This window comes from Sesamum indicum, linkage group LG2 (genome assembly GCF_026168435.1).
Source record: "Sesamum indicum cultivar Baizhima isolate 11 linkage group LG2, ASM2616843v1, whole genome shotgun sequence".
NCBI lineage: Eukaryota > Viridiplantae > Streptophyta > Magnoliopsida > Lamiales > Pedaliaceae > Sesamum > Sesamum indicum.
This window is the reverse complement of record NC_142658.1, coordinates 19,778,681-19,798,060: the sequence shown is the minus strand read 5'-3', so window position 1 is coordinate 19,798,060 and position 19,380 is coordinate 19,778,681. Positions and strand designations below refer to the sequence as shown.

Below are 19,380 nucleotides of genomic sequence, written 5' to 3'. Positions count from 1 at the left end.
TTAGATAATCGTGCTGTATAATCATAAAATTAGCTCTGACTCATATTTTAATTAATTAGCCAACAACATATTTTATTATTAGTTTACAAGAAATAATAACATGATGAATAATAACCTTGTCCTTTTCATACTTTTACGATGACATTACAAATGAGATCAATACTGTAAATTAAATAACATGATTCGATATCAATAGAAATATCAAAAAGCAAGAAAGGCGAATGTGTTAAAACGTAATTTCCTTAAAAATAATCAATTAAGGAGTTTTATTACTTATTTAAACTTATATAGGCAGTCTAAAATGATTACATTTTTATGAAAATATGTTCAACTTTTTAAAAGTTGCTCATTATATTTAATTAATGTAAATAAGTTAGTAATTATTAGGCAATGAAGGGAAAAGTGAGAAATGGTTAGTTGTTGGCAATATGTGGTAGTTGGGGGTTTACATGGGTTGGTGGGAACGTCGTAGTCTCGGGGTAGTTGCTACAAAATACTATACATCAACTGTCTACTCCAACTACACTCCAAGAGGAATTCTTTGCTATTCATCACTCACCCAAACCCCAACTTTTTTGTGCTTCATATGTACCAATTATTTTCTATTATTTAATTATTGATTTCTTTGGTTGAAAATATTATTATACTATTTCGAATTTGCTTTCCACACGTTGGTGGCAATATTGCTTTTCAATGATTCGTTGGTTGTAAATTTATATTTTATTATTAAGGAAGAACAGTTATTCTTAATTATGTTTTTTTTTTAATATTTTTGTATAATTTCATCATTTTTTTTTAAAATTTTCTCCGTATTTTTGTAATCGCCGAGTCACTATTCTTCTCAGCTTCTAATAACTTTGACTTTTTATAATTTTTTTATATTTTAATATTTTTTAAATTCGGTAATTAAATTCAATTTTTAAAAAATAAAAAATTAATTTTTAAAAATTTTGTTTAATTGTGCACACTCATTTGATTTTGCCATGCACGCTAGTATTAATAATGCCCTTCCCAAATTAAGAAAGAGGGGAAGAGCATTCCTTTTTCGACTTTTAAGGAGATGCATAAGTTTTTTTTTTTAATGAAAGGAATAAACTATTATTTATTAAATAAATTAATTATAATTATTAATATTAAATATTATATTTAATAATAATGGACAGTTATACCAATCATTAATATAAAATAATTATATCTAATCAATAACTACTAGTAAAATAAAATGACACCTATTATTAAAATAGAATAATATCCCTACACATTTGTAGGATTCGAATCCATAATATTTAAAGAGATGCATGAGTTACCGACTGTTACAAGTTAACCAAATACATGAGGTATGTTTAGAATTTGAAAAAATTAATCAATTTTGTTTAACATTAATATTTTAATTCTTCTACTGCATGTATAAATATTTTTTTAAATAGAATACATGATGTAATTTCTGTACACATACTATTTGTATTTTAAATGAAATGAAAGAACATACAATAAAAATTTGAAATAAAAAATTTAAACGACCAGGCATTCTGACCCTTAAATCCACATATATGTTTGAAAGTAGCCGTTTTTGGGTCAAATTCTCCGGAGCACGACCCCTTCTCATGAACAATTTTACTACACCACCTGAGGGTTTTTTCATCTAAACTTAAAAGTCCTTATTTTCTTTTAATTATCTTCCATCAACTTTCGGAATAATAAAGATTAGTGGTGTTTGAATTAATGATGGAAATAGACGGTGATTGATGAAGATCAAGACTTTGGCCCTCAAATCATACGGTAAGATCAATTTATTTTACTGGGATTATGGTGTATTATAATTCACACAATCATTTATATACGGGGTTAAATGTAATTTATCTTTCTATAGTATGAAAAACGAGCAAAAAAAAAATTATATAAAAAATTAGCAAATTACCTTCTGATTAAACCATTGATTATTTAATTATTCTTTTAATTCTTTTAAAGAGGTACTTTATTATTTATTGTTAAGCTCATTAAGAATTTTATTTTACCTTGGATTTTGCTTTTCAACTTTTAAATATACAAAATAAAGTATTAAATCAATTATTTTTGGATAGTAAGAGTTTGGTAGTTGATGGATCTATTTTAGTTCATGACAAATTGCAACGTAACTATAATTTATAAAGATAATATGATACAAAAGAAGCAAAAGGAAAATGCAAAATGAAATAGTATAATTTTAAAAATTAAAAAAAAAAAAAAGTATAGGAATGATAAAGTAGTGGACACATGTCTGTCACTGAAAATGATGATTTTACGTACTGAAAAACCAATTCTGTGATTGGACGTCGTCAAAAAATCTATCTTCAGTAATAATAAAGTACAATCAATGATCTAGATATTTAAGTTGCACTAATATATGTGTATTTAATATTTTTGAAATTTATTTTAATTTAATAAATATGTTCATCTATTAGTGAAAGTTCATTAAATTTGTTAATATTAATAAAAAAATTTAAATAATAAACGATATTTACCTCGAATGACTTATTTACTTACTTATTGCAAGTCAAGCAATTTCTTTTTCAAATTAAACTACCCTTATAACGATGAAAATATACCTCTTCACATGCATTAATGTTTGAAGACATATGGGGGTAATTTGGTTATAAAAATAACTGCAATAAATCAATAACAAATTAATCGGTGGTAAATACAGATTTTTATCCATGTTTTATTAACATTCGTAGATTTGATAGTTTGACAGAAGCAAAATTCAAAAAATGCTAAATATATATTTTCAAATTACATGAAATTTATGTATAATTACATAAATTTAAAAAAATAATTATCTCCTAATTTTATTACGAGAGATCAACCTTCCGAATCCAACAATATCTCATGTCAAAGCTGCAGATATTTTACCAAAGACGCAATTATGAAGAAATTTTGAGTTGATGGTTGGAGGTGAATAAGATACATAAGTAGCCACGTCAGCACCAACTGAAAAGATGGGAGGTTAGTCAAAAAGAGAAGCTTCTTGATAGCTAGGGTTTGGCGGATTGCATGTGATTTTGGACACAATTTTAATAATAAGTATTGATCATCAACACCCTACACCCTACGTACACACCTATGATGAGTGTACTAACAACCATAAACATAGTTTTCTTCATTGAAATTGATGTTACTTCCGTAGATTAAGAAGATGGACATTGCATGACACACACCCTCGTCTCATATATTGGATCAAAACAATTCATGCTAATGTTTTGCAGTATGATTGTGATGTGCATGCTATTAATTGTTAGATATTTATATATATATATATAGTCACAAGAATTCTTATCTTGTATAGTCACTTGAATATTATAATACTTGTCTCCACTATCTAAGGATGTACATTATAAAAAATATAGAAAGGTAATTTTTTTTTTTATTGGGAGTAATTTAATCATTTATAATATTATAGGAGGTTGCTTGCATTTTTTTCTAAACGATTAATAGCTAGCCATATAGGCTAGTTTGACTAAATCCATCATTTTGAAACATAAATGAGATTTAATATGCATTTTTTATTTTGTATAATTTTTATTGTGTTGCACGTAGCCTTTCCTTTAACAATTTAATAAAAATAGCTAATAGGATGTAAATTATAATTTTTTTGAAATTTATGGGACTAAATTTGTTGAGTCATAAAACATGGGATCAAAATCACAAATGGGGTAAGTTATGGGATGTAAATTATAATTTTTTTTATTTTATTACAACCAGCACCATTAAATACGTTCTCTCAATTTCGAGCTGATTTAAGTATTGAAGGAGGACCTCCTAGTTAGTTTAATAATTTTTTGTTTTCTCAAGTTCCATACTTCATCTGAGATACCATTGGAGCGACCTCGAGTGACCTCAATCTCCTACCCATATCAGTATACACACCACAAACAGAAAAAGTTTATGAAATTAAAATATTTTATACACGTGAAATAAAGTAAAATATATAATAAAATTTGAAATAGAATATTCGATCCGTAAACTGTCACCCTCACTTGGTCACTTTGAGTGAATCAGTTGCAATTACATCATTATTTAATATAAAAAATGTATAACCCAACAAATAACTACTATTATAATAAACCAACATCTACTAATAAAAAAATATCAATACCCACACATTGGTAGAATTTAAACTCAAACTCATAACTTCTTAAATAAAATACTTTAATTTCACCAACTAAACAATATATAACCTGACAACTTTGATAATTCTTGGACTTCATAATTATAATTTTGACCCAACAGATCAGACGTACTTACCCACATTGGCACGAGGGGTTGCTCTAACACAACAGGGGAATATATTCAGAAAATGAAGGGTGTAGGTGAGAGTGCAATGGAAAGGGTTTCCAAAAGAGGGGTTAGATGGGAAAACTGAGAGGGTGGGAGTGAGAGTGTGAGTGAGAGTGAGAGTGAGAGTGGGAACAAAACCTTCCACCACCGCTCAGCTCCAGCAACTACTACCTTTTTCCCCTCAAAACCCTTTTTTCTTATTTATATATATATATATACACTCTCATACTCAACTTGTTTGTCCTTCTACGAATGAAATTTAGTTTAATTGATGAAATTAAGATAATGTATTCGAGCCCCACAGACATATAGAGTATTATTTTATTTTAATAGTAGGTGTCGTTCTACTCTAATATATAATAATTGTTGATTAGTTATAATTATGTGATATTGATTATTAGTATATATATTGATATAGGTGTAGATAGTTGTTAGATATATATAAATATTTATTATTAATTATTATAATCAATTTATTTAAAAGTAAGTACAATTCATCATTTTCAAATTGAAAAAAAAAATCTTTTGTCTCTTTCTTGTGCGATACTGTGTTTGGGCAGCATTTGCCCATACCACCACTTCCTTCACCTCTCACCTACACTCTATATTTTTGCTCTTTTTAATAATTGAAGAGTGAGAATTTAGTATCCTTATAAACAGTAACTCCACGTTATTTTAAAGAGAAATAGTATTTTTAGTGTCATAAGTTAGTCCCCATATTATTTTTAGTCTAATTTATTATGGGATTAACATTTTTAGTCCCATAACTTACAAAAAAATTAGCATTTTATTTCCTCATTCACTTTTCCATCTATAATTTAACGATGTATGTCACGTGTCTAGCACGTTGTCGTTAAATATTTTTATTGAAGGAAAAATTAACCCTTTTTTCAATAGTAGCATATGAGTACTTCATTTGGTCATTTGTTCACTCATGGAAGACATAATTCTTTGTCTTTTTTCTACTTAGCTTCAACTTACAGGTATATGGGAATGATATGATTCACTTCTTATGAATAAAGAGAGACTATGTTTTTTGTCCTAATTTTATTCAAGATTTATTTTTTCCCCTTAGATAGTTATATTTTTCTCCAAAAATGTATAGTTCCACGCTGAAAAATAAATTAATTTTCTCTCCAACCAAAAATACTTAATAGCTACATGCTAGGCACGTGCGTTACACTGTTAAATTATAAATAAAAAAGTGGATAAGGACCAAAAGTGCTAATTTTTATAAATTACGGGACTAAATGTGTTAATCCCACAATGAATGGTACCAAAAGTGAAACAGGCCTATCTTATGGGACAAAAAAATGTTGTTTTCCCTCATTTTAATATAATTATACTAATTATTTTGATGTATTAATTATTTTTATAATATATTTTTAAACATAAAAAATTATTTATTATATATACGTAAGTACAATATGCCACCACGGCTAATATATATAAAAAGAAAAAGTATCCAATTTTATGATTATTTATTGTTTATTGTATATATTGGTATTACATTACACCTTCATCTTAATTTAAAGGGTCAATTACGACCACCTCTCTTAAAGTTTGTCATAATTATAAACATCTTCTCATTATTTAAAAAATTACAAATATTCCCTGACTTTTAACGTCCGTCTAACAACTAGCCAATTCTGTTAGGTTTCCATTTAATTTTTGTGGTGAATGGACCAAAATGCCCTTTTGAATTATAAATTATAATTTATATATATTATATTTTTTTGAAATATATTTATGAACTAATACTCTCTCTAGATTGTTTATTTTACCACCCTCAATTTCTTTTTATATTTTTCAAATATTCTTTTTAAAAAATTCAGCTAGGGTAAAATAGTAATGTCACCATTTAGAGGTTATATAATTATTTTTTCAAACAACAAGTGGGTATTTGTTATCATGCCAAATCTCAGGGGAGGTAGTTGTAATTTATCCTAATTTAAATATTATAATTACAAAAATCCAAATCGTGAATCTGTCACTACTAGAAATATAACATTTAATCATGGTTAATTGTCATGGTTATTAATAAATAGTCATTGATCACGACCATACATCAATTATTGGCTTTTTGCGCGGGTGGCTAAAACATGGCGTTGCTAAAAGCATGACAAATATTTTTATCATGATTTTTAGTTGTAGCTAATAATTTTTTCAGAAAGAAAAAACTAAATTTTTTATATTAATTTTATATAATCATGATTAATAATAATTATTTACCATAATTAATTTTTAAGTCATACCCATCAATAATAAATTTTTTTCTAGTGTGTTTGGAATATCAGTACTCTTATGTCTTTAAATCAGTGGTCAGAATTCAGTTATTCGTATTCTTATTTCGAGTGATCTGCAGAACGTAATCCAAAAAGAACAAATATGTCCATGTAATTAATTAAAAAGAATAAATTTAATTAATTAAGGGAGGTGGTATCCCCTACATGCACGTGTCTCACGGGAAGTGGTTGTCGAACACCGGGATCAAATCTCATCCGTCAGTCAAACCCTTTTCTTTCTCACGTGTGGATCCTTTTTTTTTTTTTTTCAAATTTCAGAAATAAATAATTTCACACGAGCCATACATCATTGAATCTTCGTCGAAAGTCTATAAATTCTACCCCAACAATTTCCGGTTCCACGGCCCTCATCTCTTCTTCCTTGTAGTTCCTCATAGTCGTCATACGTCGCACTCGATCACTGACGACTTATTCCTAAATTCTCACCTAAACATATTGCTTATTCATATATCTAGATGTAAACAATCAAGAGTCGTTCTTGATCGAGGTAGGATTTGAGGGTAGTGCAGGTATGGGCACCGGAGGGAATGAATCGAACTCAGTCCAGGTGAGTGATTTCCATGCTGTTCTTGTCAAGTGAGCAGTCTTGGCTGCAGTTAACCTTTGCTTCGTTGTCTGTTCGACCTTGAACTGGTAAGAAACCCTAGCTAATTAAGTTGCCTTTTTTTTTTTTCTAATTAATTTATTACTATGATAATGATTTTTCCTCAAACCCTTTTTTTTCTTGTCTTGATTTTGGCTTTCTGATTAGTTGATAATTATGTTTTTTTTTCATATAATTAGATTTGGGTGATTATTGTTTTTAATTAGTAATATATATAGTTAAGTTTAGATTATTATTTTTGTTTATCTATACTAGATTAAAAAAAAAAAAAGGCATTTTTCTCTCATAAATAACGGTTATGACACCACAATATCAATTTTATCTTTATACCAATAATAACTCTAAGTTGATTTTTTTCTTTGTTGCTTTCTTTCTTTTTTTCTTTTTAGAAATATGATGTATTTGTTTATATATATATTTTTTTATTCATAATATATTTTAAAATTTAAAATATTATTTATCATATGCATACAGAATTGGCGTGTCACGACGGCTAGTTGTGATAAAAAGATTAAGTGTATTGGGTGCAAGAGCTATCCTAGCCAATAATAAGGTCTAACCTGATTCATAAGATTGAAATTTCATAAATACTATAAGAAATAATGTCAGATAAATTCTTGTAAATAGTGGAATTCTTTATTAATTTATGTTAACAATGAATTTATAAAATATTTAATTGGCAATTAGCTCGCCAGTCGTCACTGATTTTAGCATCGAGTTTTTTTATTGTTGATTTTATTCTAGATGTTACCAATCAAAATATTTGTTAGTAAAATTCTGAGAAAAACTTTCTAATTTTTTAGCCAATGCCAATTATGAAGTTTGCATCTTTAAAATTCCTTTCTGGTTATAATAAGAAAATATTTCGTTTTTAATTTTAATATTAAAATTATAAGTACTTAAAATTCTATTGTATATTTATATTCATAGTAGTTCATTGTTTTTTGTGTCGTTTGAATTTGAATTTGAATGAATCTCTTGAATGATAAATGTAACACATCACATGATATATATATATATATATATAAATAACCCTACCCTCTAACATTTATATTATAGATTAAATTCCCCTAGTATAAAGGACTTATTAAAAACAATATAATTAAATGGTTGAATTAACTATATTAATTCTTTTAGTAAATATATATCAATTGTTTCATACATTTCAAAAATTTGATCCCAATATATATCGATGATCTTCAATCATCATATATATAATTTCAATCTAGGGCAAATCATTCAAGAATAATTGATGAAGTTTGAACTATGAAAATTATATATATATATGTACATATATTCCTCTTACATAATTTTTATTTTCATCATGGGAGACACAAAAATAAAACCTCCTTCCCATGTTTGACTGGTTGATGTCACCTACTTTTTTGTTATGTTATTCGTGTGTTCACTTTGAGAAACATGCTTGACATTTACGTACGCCCACTGTCCAAAATAATTAACCAACTTCAAATTTGCATCTGCCCATCAATCTCATCATAGTTTCTCCCTTCCTCCTTTCCGGAAAATAATTAGAAAACCTGACATTTTTAGGAATTTCTAACTATATATAGAGAGGTTAAATTACTAAAAAAAATTATATAAATTAAACACATACTATACTCTATACATTATACATTAGACTTACGAATATTGACCTAGCAATGAATAGGTGAAACAAGTAACTTTGTTTTGCCGGTCTTCAAACGGCCAATTTATTATTGTATTTATACGGAAAGCTAAATATCGATGCAAATAATTAAATCAACTATATTTTCTTGAGAAATAATCAAAATATATTTACATTTGAATATAAATTAATGCATTAACAAATGTTAATTATCATGATAAAATAAATAAATTTATGATGGGCAGTGGAGGGGAGTCGAGTCAGCTTTCTTGGGTGTAAAAGTGAAGTACACAGTAACACAGGTACATTTAAACAACATTAAAACTGCAATAAAAGGATATAGGGATCTGTGTTGGTACAGCATTGGCAAGTGTTGTTACAGCTACCCACTACTGCCTTGTCTTTAAGCTCTACAATAGAAACACTTGCCTCACGTGCACCACCTAACTCGTTTGAGTTGCCTAAACAGGAGATAGAAATTGTGGTGTATTCTAATTCAAATTCAATTTAATTATATAATAAATTTAATATATATTTTGTGGGATTATAATAATATTTAAGAAAAATGATTAATCACATAATAAATATAACGTATTTGTTATGATTAGTTTCGTTCCATCAAACTTGATTTGAGTAAAAAAATTTCCTAAATTATTATATATGCATATCTACGGAAAAGAGTAGATACTAAGAACTAAAGAACGAATGTAGGTAGTTTGAATTCTTTTACTTGAAAATTGTCGAGGAGTAATGTCACTATATAAATTTTGAATTAATCAGTAAATAAATTTTTTTTTCTAATCTACATTAGTAATAAATTTCACTATTTTACAAGAAATATATGTATGTCGTATGTCGTCGCTATTAGCATTATTTCTTGTAGTGTATTTATATTATTTTAAGGTCGAACAGACAACGCAACAGAGATATAACGAGCAAGGACTGCTGATTTGCCAAGACTTTGCATGGAAATCAATACCTTTGATTTGCAGCACTGAAGCTAGAGCTGGTTGAAACTGATCGATTCAGTAATTAATTAATGTTGTTGTTTGTACTGTAGGACTGGTGAGATTTTTGTGAATGTTTAAGAGGTTTATGGATGAACATATTTTTGCTGTCATCGGAGTACTAATTATGTGTGTAAAAATTTATGCAATAATTATGTATGGGATGTGCGATTTCTGGGCTGCATTTCATGTGGTGGAAGTTTTATTACTTTCAGACAACATCGATCGATGTTGGTCATTTCATCAACAATGTTATTATATGCTGGAATATGAAGTTAATTATACAAGGTAGCTGTGTGCATTTTGTATGCCATAGTTAAGACACATGTACTTTAGGGTTTTCTTAATTATGACATATATATATATATAGGAATTTTTTTTCTCCAAATCAAATTTGGTCGAATCAAATCAATAACAGAGTAAGTGCAATATACTTTTCATATAATTGGTTATTTTTTTTTTAAATTGCACACCAATCACACAACTAATATATTTTATTTATAATATAAGTGATTTAAATTCGATCAAACTCGATATGAAGTAATACTTAATAATAATCTTTTAATGTTTATTTTATGTATGTTGTGTCTGTACATATGACATTTTACAACGTATGAAGTTATCATAAATCAGTTATAATTTACACCATATTTGAGATAATGTTATGTATGCTTCGGTTGGTCTAAGGAAAATATTAAGAAACAAATTATATAATACTTAACACATCCTTCGACGTCTAAATATTGCAAGTTATGTCACAAATTAAGTTAAAAATTCTGTAGTGGAGCAAATAACTTTCTAGAAATTTTATCCGTTTCTGGTTTGACTAAATTCTATAGCAAATGTTATGACATAAAATCACTTTTTCTTAAGTTATAAATTAATTACATAACACGTGCTCTTAATCAATCTGTTTTGTAATTCAAATTAATATATTTGATACCGTAAGCTTTCTTGCAACTTAATTTTTGTCCATAAAACGATTCGATGTATTTGCAGAGAAGAGCATTTATACAATTTACACTTTATTAGAATTAAGGAATTTAGCGAGGAAATGAGAGGGGAAAAAAAACAAAAGGTGCACAAAATAAAATGCCAATCCTATATATTTATTTTAATTTTTCTTATATAAAAGTGATAGTTTTATCATGGCAATATTGAGCGACTAATAAATAATATATCAATCCGATTAGTACATTGATAAAACTAAACATTATGAACCAAATTGCGATAAATACACATAAAGTAACGCGAACAATCACACATTTGATGAAACTAGAACCCATGGCTTTAACCTTGCACATGATATGTCAATTTTAACACCACTAAACTAAAATATTATTAATTATTTATTCCGAATTGTGCACTCCCTCCCCACACATCCATGTGTCGCTTTAGAAACGATGCGAGTTCTATCGATCCTTAATTATTATTGCATTGCAGTATACAATTCGGCAAGTAAGGTCAAAATATTAGTTATAATTATCAAACTTTGCATCCTTAAAGTTTGATATATGCAATAATAGTTTTAATTATAACTAATATTTTGACCTTACTTGCTGAACCAACGCCTAACATAGCAGTTGCAGAGCCGTGATTAATGTGGCACAATTTTTTTATTTTTTATTTTTTTGTAATTATAGTAATTAATTAAATATAGCAAAAAATCATATTTCTTCCGGTGAGTCGAACATGGAAAAGTCTTTAGTGCATCCAACTTGTGATCCATTGAGGTATTAAAAATATTGGCCCCAACTGAATAACAACATCGTACGTAGCCCATAGAAAGAGGAAGCTCCATGACAGTACTCAGATATGAACAACCTAGTCCACAAAAGTTTAGGGAAATTAGGTTGTTATCATATATGATGATGCTTCGTCGTTTTGATCATGAAACACAAGAAGGCCCATTTAACTTATGACACAGTATCTTTATTCGCTATCTCATTTATTGCTGTCGCTGTTATAACTTTGACGTGAGTGCTATTTCCAGCAGCAACGACAATGATGGCTACTATTTCTACCCTCACTAATAATCTCTTCATCTAATGCTATAAATTAAACTTATATAAATAAAATTGTGGTTATGGATATAACTTTTATTAACTGTATACATAGTTGTTATTGTCTAAAATCAAGAGTTAAGACACATTAAAATTAGGGTAAATTACAACGACCTTTCTTAAAATTTGACATAATTATAAATACCCACTCGTTGTTTGAAAAATTATAAATATCCCCTTGATGTTTGATGAAATTATGTAATACTTAGATGGAGGTATGAAATTGTTAACTTTGCCCTAACTGTATTTTTTGTTTTTCTTAAAAAAAAAAATTAAAAACTTTTAAAAAAATCAAACAAGATGGATGAAAAACTTTAAAAATTATCCATATAATCCATAAAAAATTATTTTTTTAAAAAAAATAATTAAAATTATTTTTAATCCACAAGCGCATTTCGGTCAGTTCACCATAAAAATTTGATGGAAACCTGATGGATTGGGCTAATTGTTAGACGACCGTTAAAATTAAGGGAATATTGATAATTTTTCAAACAATGAAGTGATATTTGTAATTATACCAAACATCAAGAAAAATCAATTCCCTTAAGATTATAAAACAATTTGACCTCATATCATAGTGATGAACTAATCGGAATTCATTTATCGATTAGGCCTTGTTTAGTTGGTAAAATTGAGATTTCACAGTTAAAATACTGTGGGTTCAAGTTTCACAAATATAAGTATATATTTACTTCTGTAGCGATTTCTTGTTCTCTTATTTCGTTTGAACGTATTCGTTCATTTAAATTATTGATGTGTTAGAATAAAAATTTTAAGAAAATAATATAGAAGCACAATTACTGATAGTCTCACTTTCAACTATCTCTTGTGAAACACATTTTCTGTGCTGTTTTTTTTATTTTTCTTTTGGTAAAAGAGAAATAATAAGCAATAATAATCGTGCGGACATAATACACACATATATACTTGTCATATCTACTTAATGCTAGTTGAGCTCCTACAAAGAATATTACAGACAAGGACCTTATGGGCGTGAAAAAGGTTCCTGTCCTGTCTTCCTACCAAAACATATTTTTAGAATTAAATTAAGAAATTAAAAAAAGTTATCGTACGATTTTTAGCATCACGAAGCCTGAATCACGCCACACACGATTAATTGGGAAAAAAGCATTTAGGAGATGGATAATGTTTGGTTTGATCACATATTTGTGGTAGATAAAGAGCTTGTGCATTTGAAAAAGGCTCAATGCCTCATTTGTCTAGCGAGATTATTTGCAGTATAAAAATATGAAAATTCAAAGAGTTCGAACTTGTTATACCTCATGCTATAACATTTTAATCACATTGGATGTTACATTACTATTATATATATGTATATGTGTCCATAAATACATGCATATCACTTATCATATATATGCACGGAATACAATATTTTTCTTGATAATAAAAAAATATTTTAATTGAAAGTCGAATGATAAATAAATACGTGAGATAATTACATGCTCATCGACAAGAATTATATCGATTTAACACAATAGGAAGGATTGTTTATGTTATTTACTGCTCAAATTTAATGGATTTAAGTTTCTAAACTTTACCATTATTTGGGAGGGATTGAATTGAGTATTTTGAAAGTTGAGGGGCTAATTATCATCCTAATAAAACTTCAGGGGCCCAAATTGAATAGAAGCACAAAATTTAAAAAAGGAAAGAAAGGCACGTACTACGGTGGACTTGCTAAAATGACCGAGCCGAGTTTCACTTGATCCAATTTCACAGCAAAGCGCCTCTCTCTTTATGCGTCTTTACTTCACCTAACAACCAATCGAAGCTGTTGATCTCGCCGGAAAATGTCATTATGGACCTTGAAACCAGTGGGCTGCCGGATCCCTCCGGTGACCGGAGCAAAAGGGTCGCACTCAAAAGTCACAATGGTGAATAGACCAGCTCCCCCTCATCTCCAGGTTCAACTGGCTACTTGTACTTTTCTTTCTTATATCCCTAAATTTTCTTGCTATGTTCTACTTTCTTATGAAGTTAGTCCTACTGATGATCATGATCTCCTCGTTTGTTTTACATATGTATTCGTATATTTGCTCTAATGCGCTGAATTTTTGTAGTTTGAGAAGGTAAAATTATTTGGGCATGTTTGCGTGTTTTGTTGACTTTTTACATATTTTTTCTTGATAGTTTGAATTGAAATGCGTTCAAGAGTTTTTGAACAAAAGGTCTAGTTTTCTTTGGGACTTGATTGTCAAGAGAATGGAGTTCTAGTTTGCTGTTGGTGATAAGTGTAGGTCTCTGCATTATTGGTGTTTATACTGTGATTCTTGTGGTTTGGTAGTTACCTGTGGAGGGTTGTGCTACCAGGTTTATGATTTTTTGGTGTACAGTGTTGTTGATTGATATTGGATTTCATTATGTACCTTATGTGCTTACTGTTGTCTACTGATATTGGATTCCCTGGCATTGTTTCTAACGGAAAATTGAAATGTATGTGTAAATTGACTTTCTTGATAGCTCTCTTCATCTATTAGATCATATTCATGGGCTAAGTTCAGCTCATTATTATGTCGTTAAATGCAACAAAGACTAATCATGTTCGCCTTATCAGTTGTCAAATCTTGGAAATAATATCTAAAGGGACCTGTGAAAATTGTGATTCGGTATTTTGGTTGAGTGATTATGGTACAACGATTTCAGGATAAATGTGGAAGGAAATAGTAACATGCTTCTTAAACTCACCCATGTACTTTCTCGCATTTAAGATGCATGTGAATGGAATAATTCTGGTGCATTTACTTGTAACTTGTAAGCTAAAGAATGATAAAAAATGAGAACGTCATGCGCTTATGAGCTTTCAGTTAATGTGGCTTACTGAGAGAATGCAGCATATGTAGTTCATTTAAAGAATGAATGACCATTGATTGAAAGAAAAATTATTTGGCTATAATGGAAATTGATAGGCTTCTCACAGTTTTAACATTGTTTCTATCCTTATATTTATTCCTAGAGTTAGAAAAGTTAACAGGTATCTTGAACTTGTATCATCTTATGTTGGCCAAAAATAAATTAACTTGCATTATTAAGTAGTTATGGTTTTGTTGGACTAATAAAAGCTCATTCTCCGTTATTTAAGCATTATTATTAAATGGCAACATCCAGAGGTTCTGCATGGTGTCATGTTCTAATTGATTGGTTTTCCTTAAACTAAAGAATGATTGATGCTGTTGAACTGGGAGATTACAGTAATTCTCGACGTACATGGTTTCATTGTTATCTGTTTCTTGAGTTAAAATGAAGGCCTAATTCTTTAAACGCTCAAGCAAAGAGCAGATCTGACAATTCTAAATCATGAATCTTTAATCATGAAACTAGAGCTTAATGTGCCTTTATTTAGCCCATGGTTGTAATGCTATAAGAGTAAAATCCATTCAATCTCTTTGGAGACAGCAGTCAATTCCAACTAATGCTGCTGTGCACAGCCGTCGCCTGACTTGTAACCTTGCTAAGAACCTCCACCTCTTGTTCAGTGACAATGGCATCAGACAACTAAATACTCTTAACTCGTCTCCATTATCTACTGCTTTGTGTTACCAGCCTTGCCCTCCATTGCCATCTACAGAACCGGTTTCAAGTCTCAGCCCCTCTGGAAAGGCATGACAATTATGTTCCACCATGGACGTGCAGCTAGTGCCAGACATGCTCTCTCCATTTTCCCATCCAAGGCTCCTACCTCCCCCCCACTGGCCACGTCCTATCCAAATAATTAGACCCTGGGCTGGCTGATGTAGTTTCTTCATCCCACCTATGTTTCCTGTCCCCTTCGCCGCAATCACATTTGCAGAATTTGGGGCCATGCCCAAAAACCATTGTGTTTGATGATCACACTCGTTTACTGTCTATCATGAAATATGCTGAGCCTAGATGGAATATTGTCTTAGTATCAAAGAATAGGCAACAGAATAGAGATTCTAGGTTGAACGGAAATAAAAATATTATTTACAGAATACATATCAAGTGGGTTTCCTCTAGTATTGCGTTGTTCAGCATTTTTCTGGATTATTGACTTGTTTGGATTTTCAATGTATATCTCAACTCTAGAGTCTAGAGATGTTAACTACAAGTTGCCTGTACTGAGCAAGTATTCAAATTGAAAACATCAGTTATATGGGCATAAGATAGTTATCTGTATCAAGATTTTCATTAAGCACTTCTCTGTTCCAATTTGCTGTTAATTTGGATTAGCACACTTCAGCTTAGAAGAGTATCTCATTGCAGAAAAGCCCTGTATTTCTACATTGTGGCCTTGGAAATCTTTGGAATAATATATGAAATCTTTCCCAGATAGTCACACCTCACCTCATAATAAGTTTTGAATCATGAAAAATGAGCTACCTAATTCCAGTCTTCTCAGGGCTTTATCTGTATCAAGTGGAAGTTAGCATGTATACTAGTATACAACTAGATTTCTGGAGTCAACCAATCATAATATTTCATCTGATATGGCATATAAAAGTTGATGCCTTTAACGTGCTTTATATGGATTAGGAGATAGCTACATGAAAAGTGTTCTACTGTTTTCAATGAATTAAAAAGTTGGTGGTGGCTGCAGTACTGAAATTTCTTGCTGGTGTTACTATCACTGCACACAGGCAGCTCAAAGTTAAAGATATATTTGATTTCATACTCCCTAAAGGGTTTTTGCCCGAGACAAGTAAAGAGAAATTTGAATTAATTTGGTAGCAAACATTCACAAACTAAGAATATTTTGTCTTCGTGATGGGTGTTTAGGATTACTAAATGTTGAGGCATCTCTATTTGATTAATGGTTTCTTGGTGTAAACATCTTTTGGTTGCTTGTAGGTGAAAGAAAAGGAGAAACCACTTTTGCAGGAAAGCTTGACTATCACCTCTAGGCGGGAAATGATGCATGTAACAGCTGCATCTCTAAGCCTAGTCTCTCTTCTCTTGCCAGCAACTGCTGAAGCACGCCCTAGAAACGCCACCGTGAGGCAGAAGATTATGGAGAAACTTGAAGAGCTCAGGCAAAAGGCCGGTTTGTCAAAGCCAAAAGAGGAAGGTGAAGAGAAGAAACCAGAAGAAGAAACCAAAGACAAGAATCCAAAGCTAGAAGACAAGAAGTCAAAACCAATTGGCGAGGCTGAAGAAAAGAAAGCAAAGCTGAAAGACGAGGCCGAAGAACAGAAGCTGAAGCTGAAAGATAACGATGACGAAAAGAAGCCTGCAGCTACACAACAACAGCCCAAAGTACCCCAATCAATTCCAGCACTCCCAAATATCCTCAATGATATAACTGTGTAAGACCTCTCTTCCATGATGGGAACTACCTAGTGTTCTTGATTTCTTGTCTGTGGCACTTAGAAGAAACATACGTTGTCCTAATGCAATTTCAGGTAGCAACGCTGATTTTGGAACCTGAAATAAGGCTGTAATGTTTGTACTCGTGTGCATGTCGGGAATTCAACTCAAGAATCAGTCCAAGCAATTAATCTTTCGTGTTCATGTGTCAAGGAAACTTACATTCTATGTCTGAATCAAGTGGAAAATAACCCAAAAAGAAAAGAAATCAAGCGGCCTTCTTGTTCATATTAGTCACAAGTTGCCGCATTTGAAATCTCCAAAACAAGAAATAAGCAAAACCCAAACCAATCAAAATAAAGATCCAAACTTTCTCCTCTTTCTGCTCCTCTTCCGACTCCACTTCCACTATGCTAAATTCCTCTCTTTCTGCATTCCCCTTAATGCCCTCGTTCACATGCCCATATAACGCGTAAACCCTGTTCTCCGCCCCCACGGCCACAGCACTCGCCTGCCTCTCCTCCTCAAGAGCAGTTTCGTCAAACACTACCCCCTCGCTCCAACTATCGTCGCTCTTGATGAAATACAGCTTTTGGGCCGACACCACCACAACGACGCCGTCGCTCCTGAGGGCGATCCCGTCGGCCCCCGTTAAGTCCTTGTTCAAGATCACCCGCCTCGCCGTTCCGTCGTCAACGTCGACTTTGAACAGTTTCCCCGTGTTTGACTGAGTCACCAACAGGTAACCTTTGGGATTGAAAACAATGCCGTTTAATCCGCAGTTGTGATACGGGGCGCTGAGGTCCACCGGGTGGGATTTGAAGGCCTTGGATCTGGATAGGATCGTCGCCTCGCCGTCCTCGGTGACTTTGAATATGACGTCATTGGCTGAGTCAGTGACGTAGGCGTTGCCGAGGTAATCGACCGCGACGTCGTTCGGGAAGGCATCGGAGGGGAGAAGCCCGTTGAGTGCGGTGAGGAAGAGGTGGCGGAAGGTGGGGAGCTGGTAGGCGACGAGTCCGGAGAAGGGAGGGGAGTGGACGACGGCGAGGAGGCGGTGGAGGCGAGGATCGAGTGAGATACCGAGGAAGGAGGCGTTGGAGGGGAGGGAATGGTCGGAGATGAGAGCGGAGACGACGCCGGCATCGGAGACGGAGATAAGCAGACTCTGGCGGAGGGAGCCGACAACGAAGTGATCGGATTTTGGGTCCCATGTGAATGAGTCGGGATAGAGGTTGGGCCAGCGGAAGTTGATGACGTGAGGATTCCGGGAGTGAGTAGGGGCGGCGAGGAAGAGTAGGAGGAGTAGTGGGAGGATGTGTCGGAACATGGTTACTTTATCCTAAGGAGAATGTGGAATGCAAGGAATTGAGGGTTGGGTTTCGATTTATGCGAAGGAACGAATTGGGATTGATGGGAGGGGAGGGGAGGAGACGAGATGGACGCCGATTCGGGGAATTTAATTATTAAGATGAATTTATCCTAATAAATATACAATCAGGACAGGAGTCAGATTAACATCGATTTATATACACAAAACACAAGTATAATGATACAAGTAGGAATTAAGATATTTAATTAAATTGTTTAAAGGAAAACAAATCCTGTAAAAATTATAGTTTAATTCGTGTTGTAAATCATTCTTAACTGTCTATGGGGTGATTCAAGGGTGATCCTCCTGCTCCTCCTTTTATACTGTAGATCAGCAGAATCATTAGAAGAATCATCATCTGAAGGATGGTGACTCCTCATCTTCTTTTCTTTCCTACTCATCCTCTTTCTTCGCTTGCGCTTCAATTCTTGCAATTTATACATGCAATTTACCTGATTCAAAGAAGTGCCTTCAATTCCTTAAAAAGAAAAAATAGAAAAGTACCTTCAAAATAATCCAACTACCCATACTGCTCAAAAGCAAAAGGACCATTCTCCCTCTTCCATGCGAGTACCCAAAAATCAAGATGATGCTACAAAAACTACCATGTGATTTAAGGGTGAAAATTATAAGGAAAGATATTAGAAGTAAAGATATCAAAATGGCTAAGCACACCAAAGTCAGGGTTCAAAACTGCAATATTTTATAGTAGTCGCTGCCAACCAATTCGAGAATTGGTTAGCAGATCATAGCCACCCAAGGCATTTATCAGATTTTACCAATCCTACAATTATTTTCTCTCAC

General features: G+C 31.7%; 2 protein-coding genes and 1 long non-coding RNA gene across 3 annotated transcripts; 2 read left to right on the top strand and 1 right to left on the bottom strand.

The window, feature by feature from the left end:
* The first annotated feature begins 6,938 nt into the window (after positions 1–6,938).
* Positions 6,939–10,042, top strand: LOC148789256 (uncharacterized). The gene is made up of 2 exons (XR_016063745.1): positions 6,939–7,253; positions 9,764–10,042. It is a non-coding gene; the product is annotated as an uncharacterized LOC148789256 (long non-coding RNA).
* Positions 10,043–13,607: 3,565 nt separating this feature from the next.
* LOC105156255 (uncharacterized) lies at positions 13,608–17,400 on the top strand. Its single transcript, XM_020691844.2, has 3 exons — positions 13,608–13,846; positions 16,749–17,203; positions 17,300–17,400. Exons 1-3 carry the CDS (start codon positions 13,733–13,735, stop codon positions 17,301–17,303), a joined length of 573 nt encoding a protein of 190 aa, XP_020547503.1. The 5' UTR covers positions 13,608–13,732; the 3' UTR covers positions 17,304–17,400.
* LOC105156254 (NHL domain-containing protein) lies at positions 17,379–18,813 on the bottom strand. The gene has a single exon (XM_011072332.3). The coding sequence runs from the start codon at positions 18,532–18,534 to the stop codon at positions 17,473–17,475; it is 1,062 nt and encodes a 353-aa protein (XP_011070634.1). The 5' UTR covers positions 18,535–18,813; the 3' UTR covers positions 17,379–17,472.
* Positions 18,814–19,380: the final 567 nt, after the last annotated feature.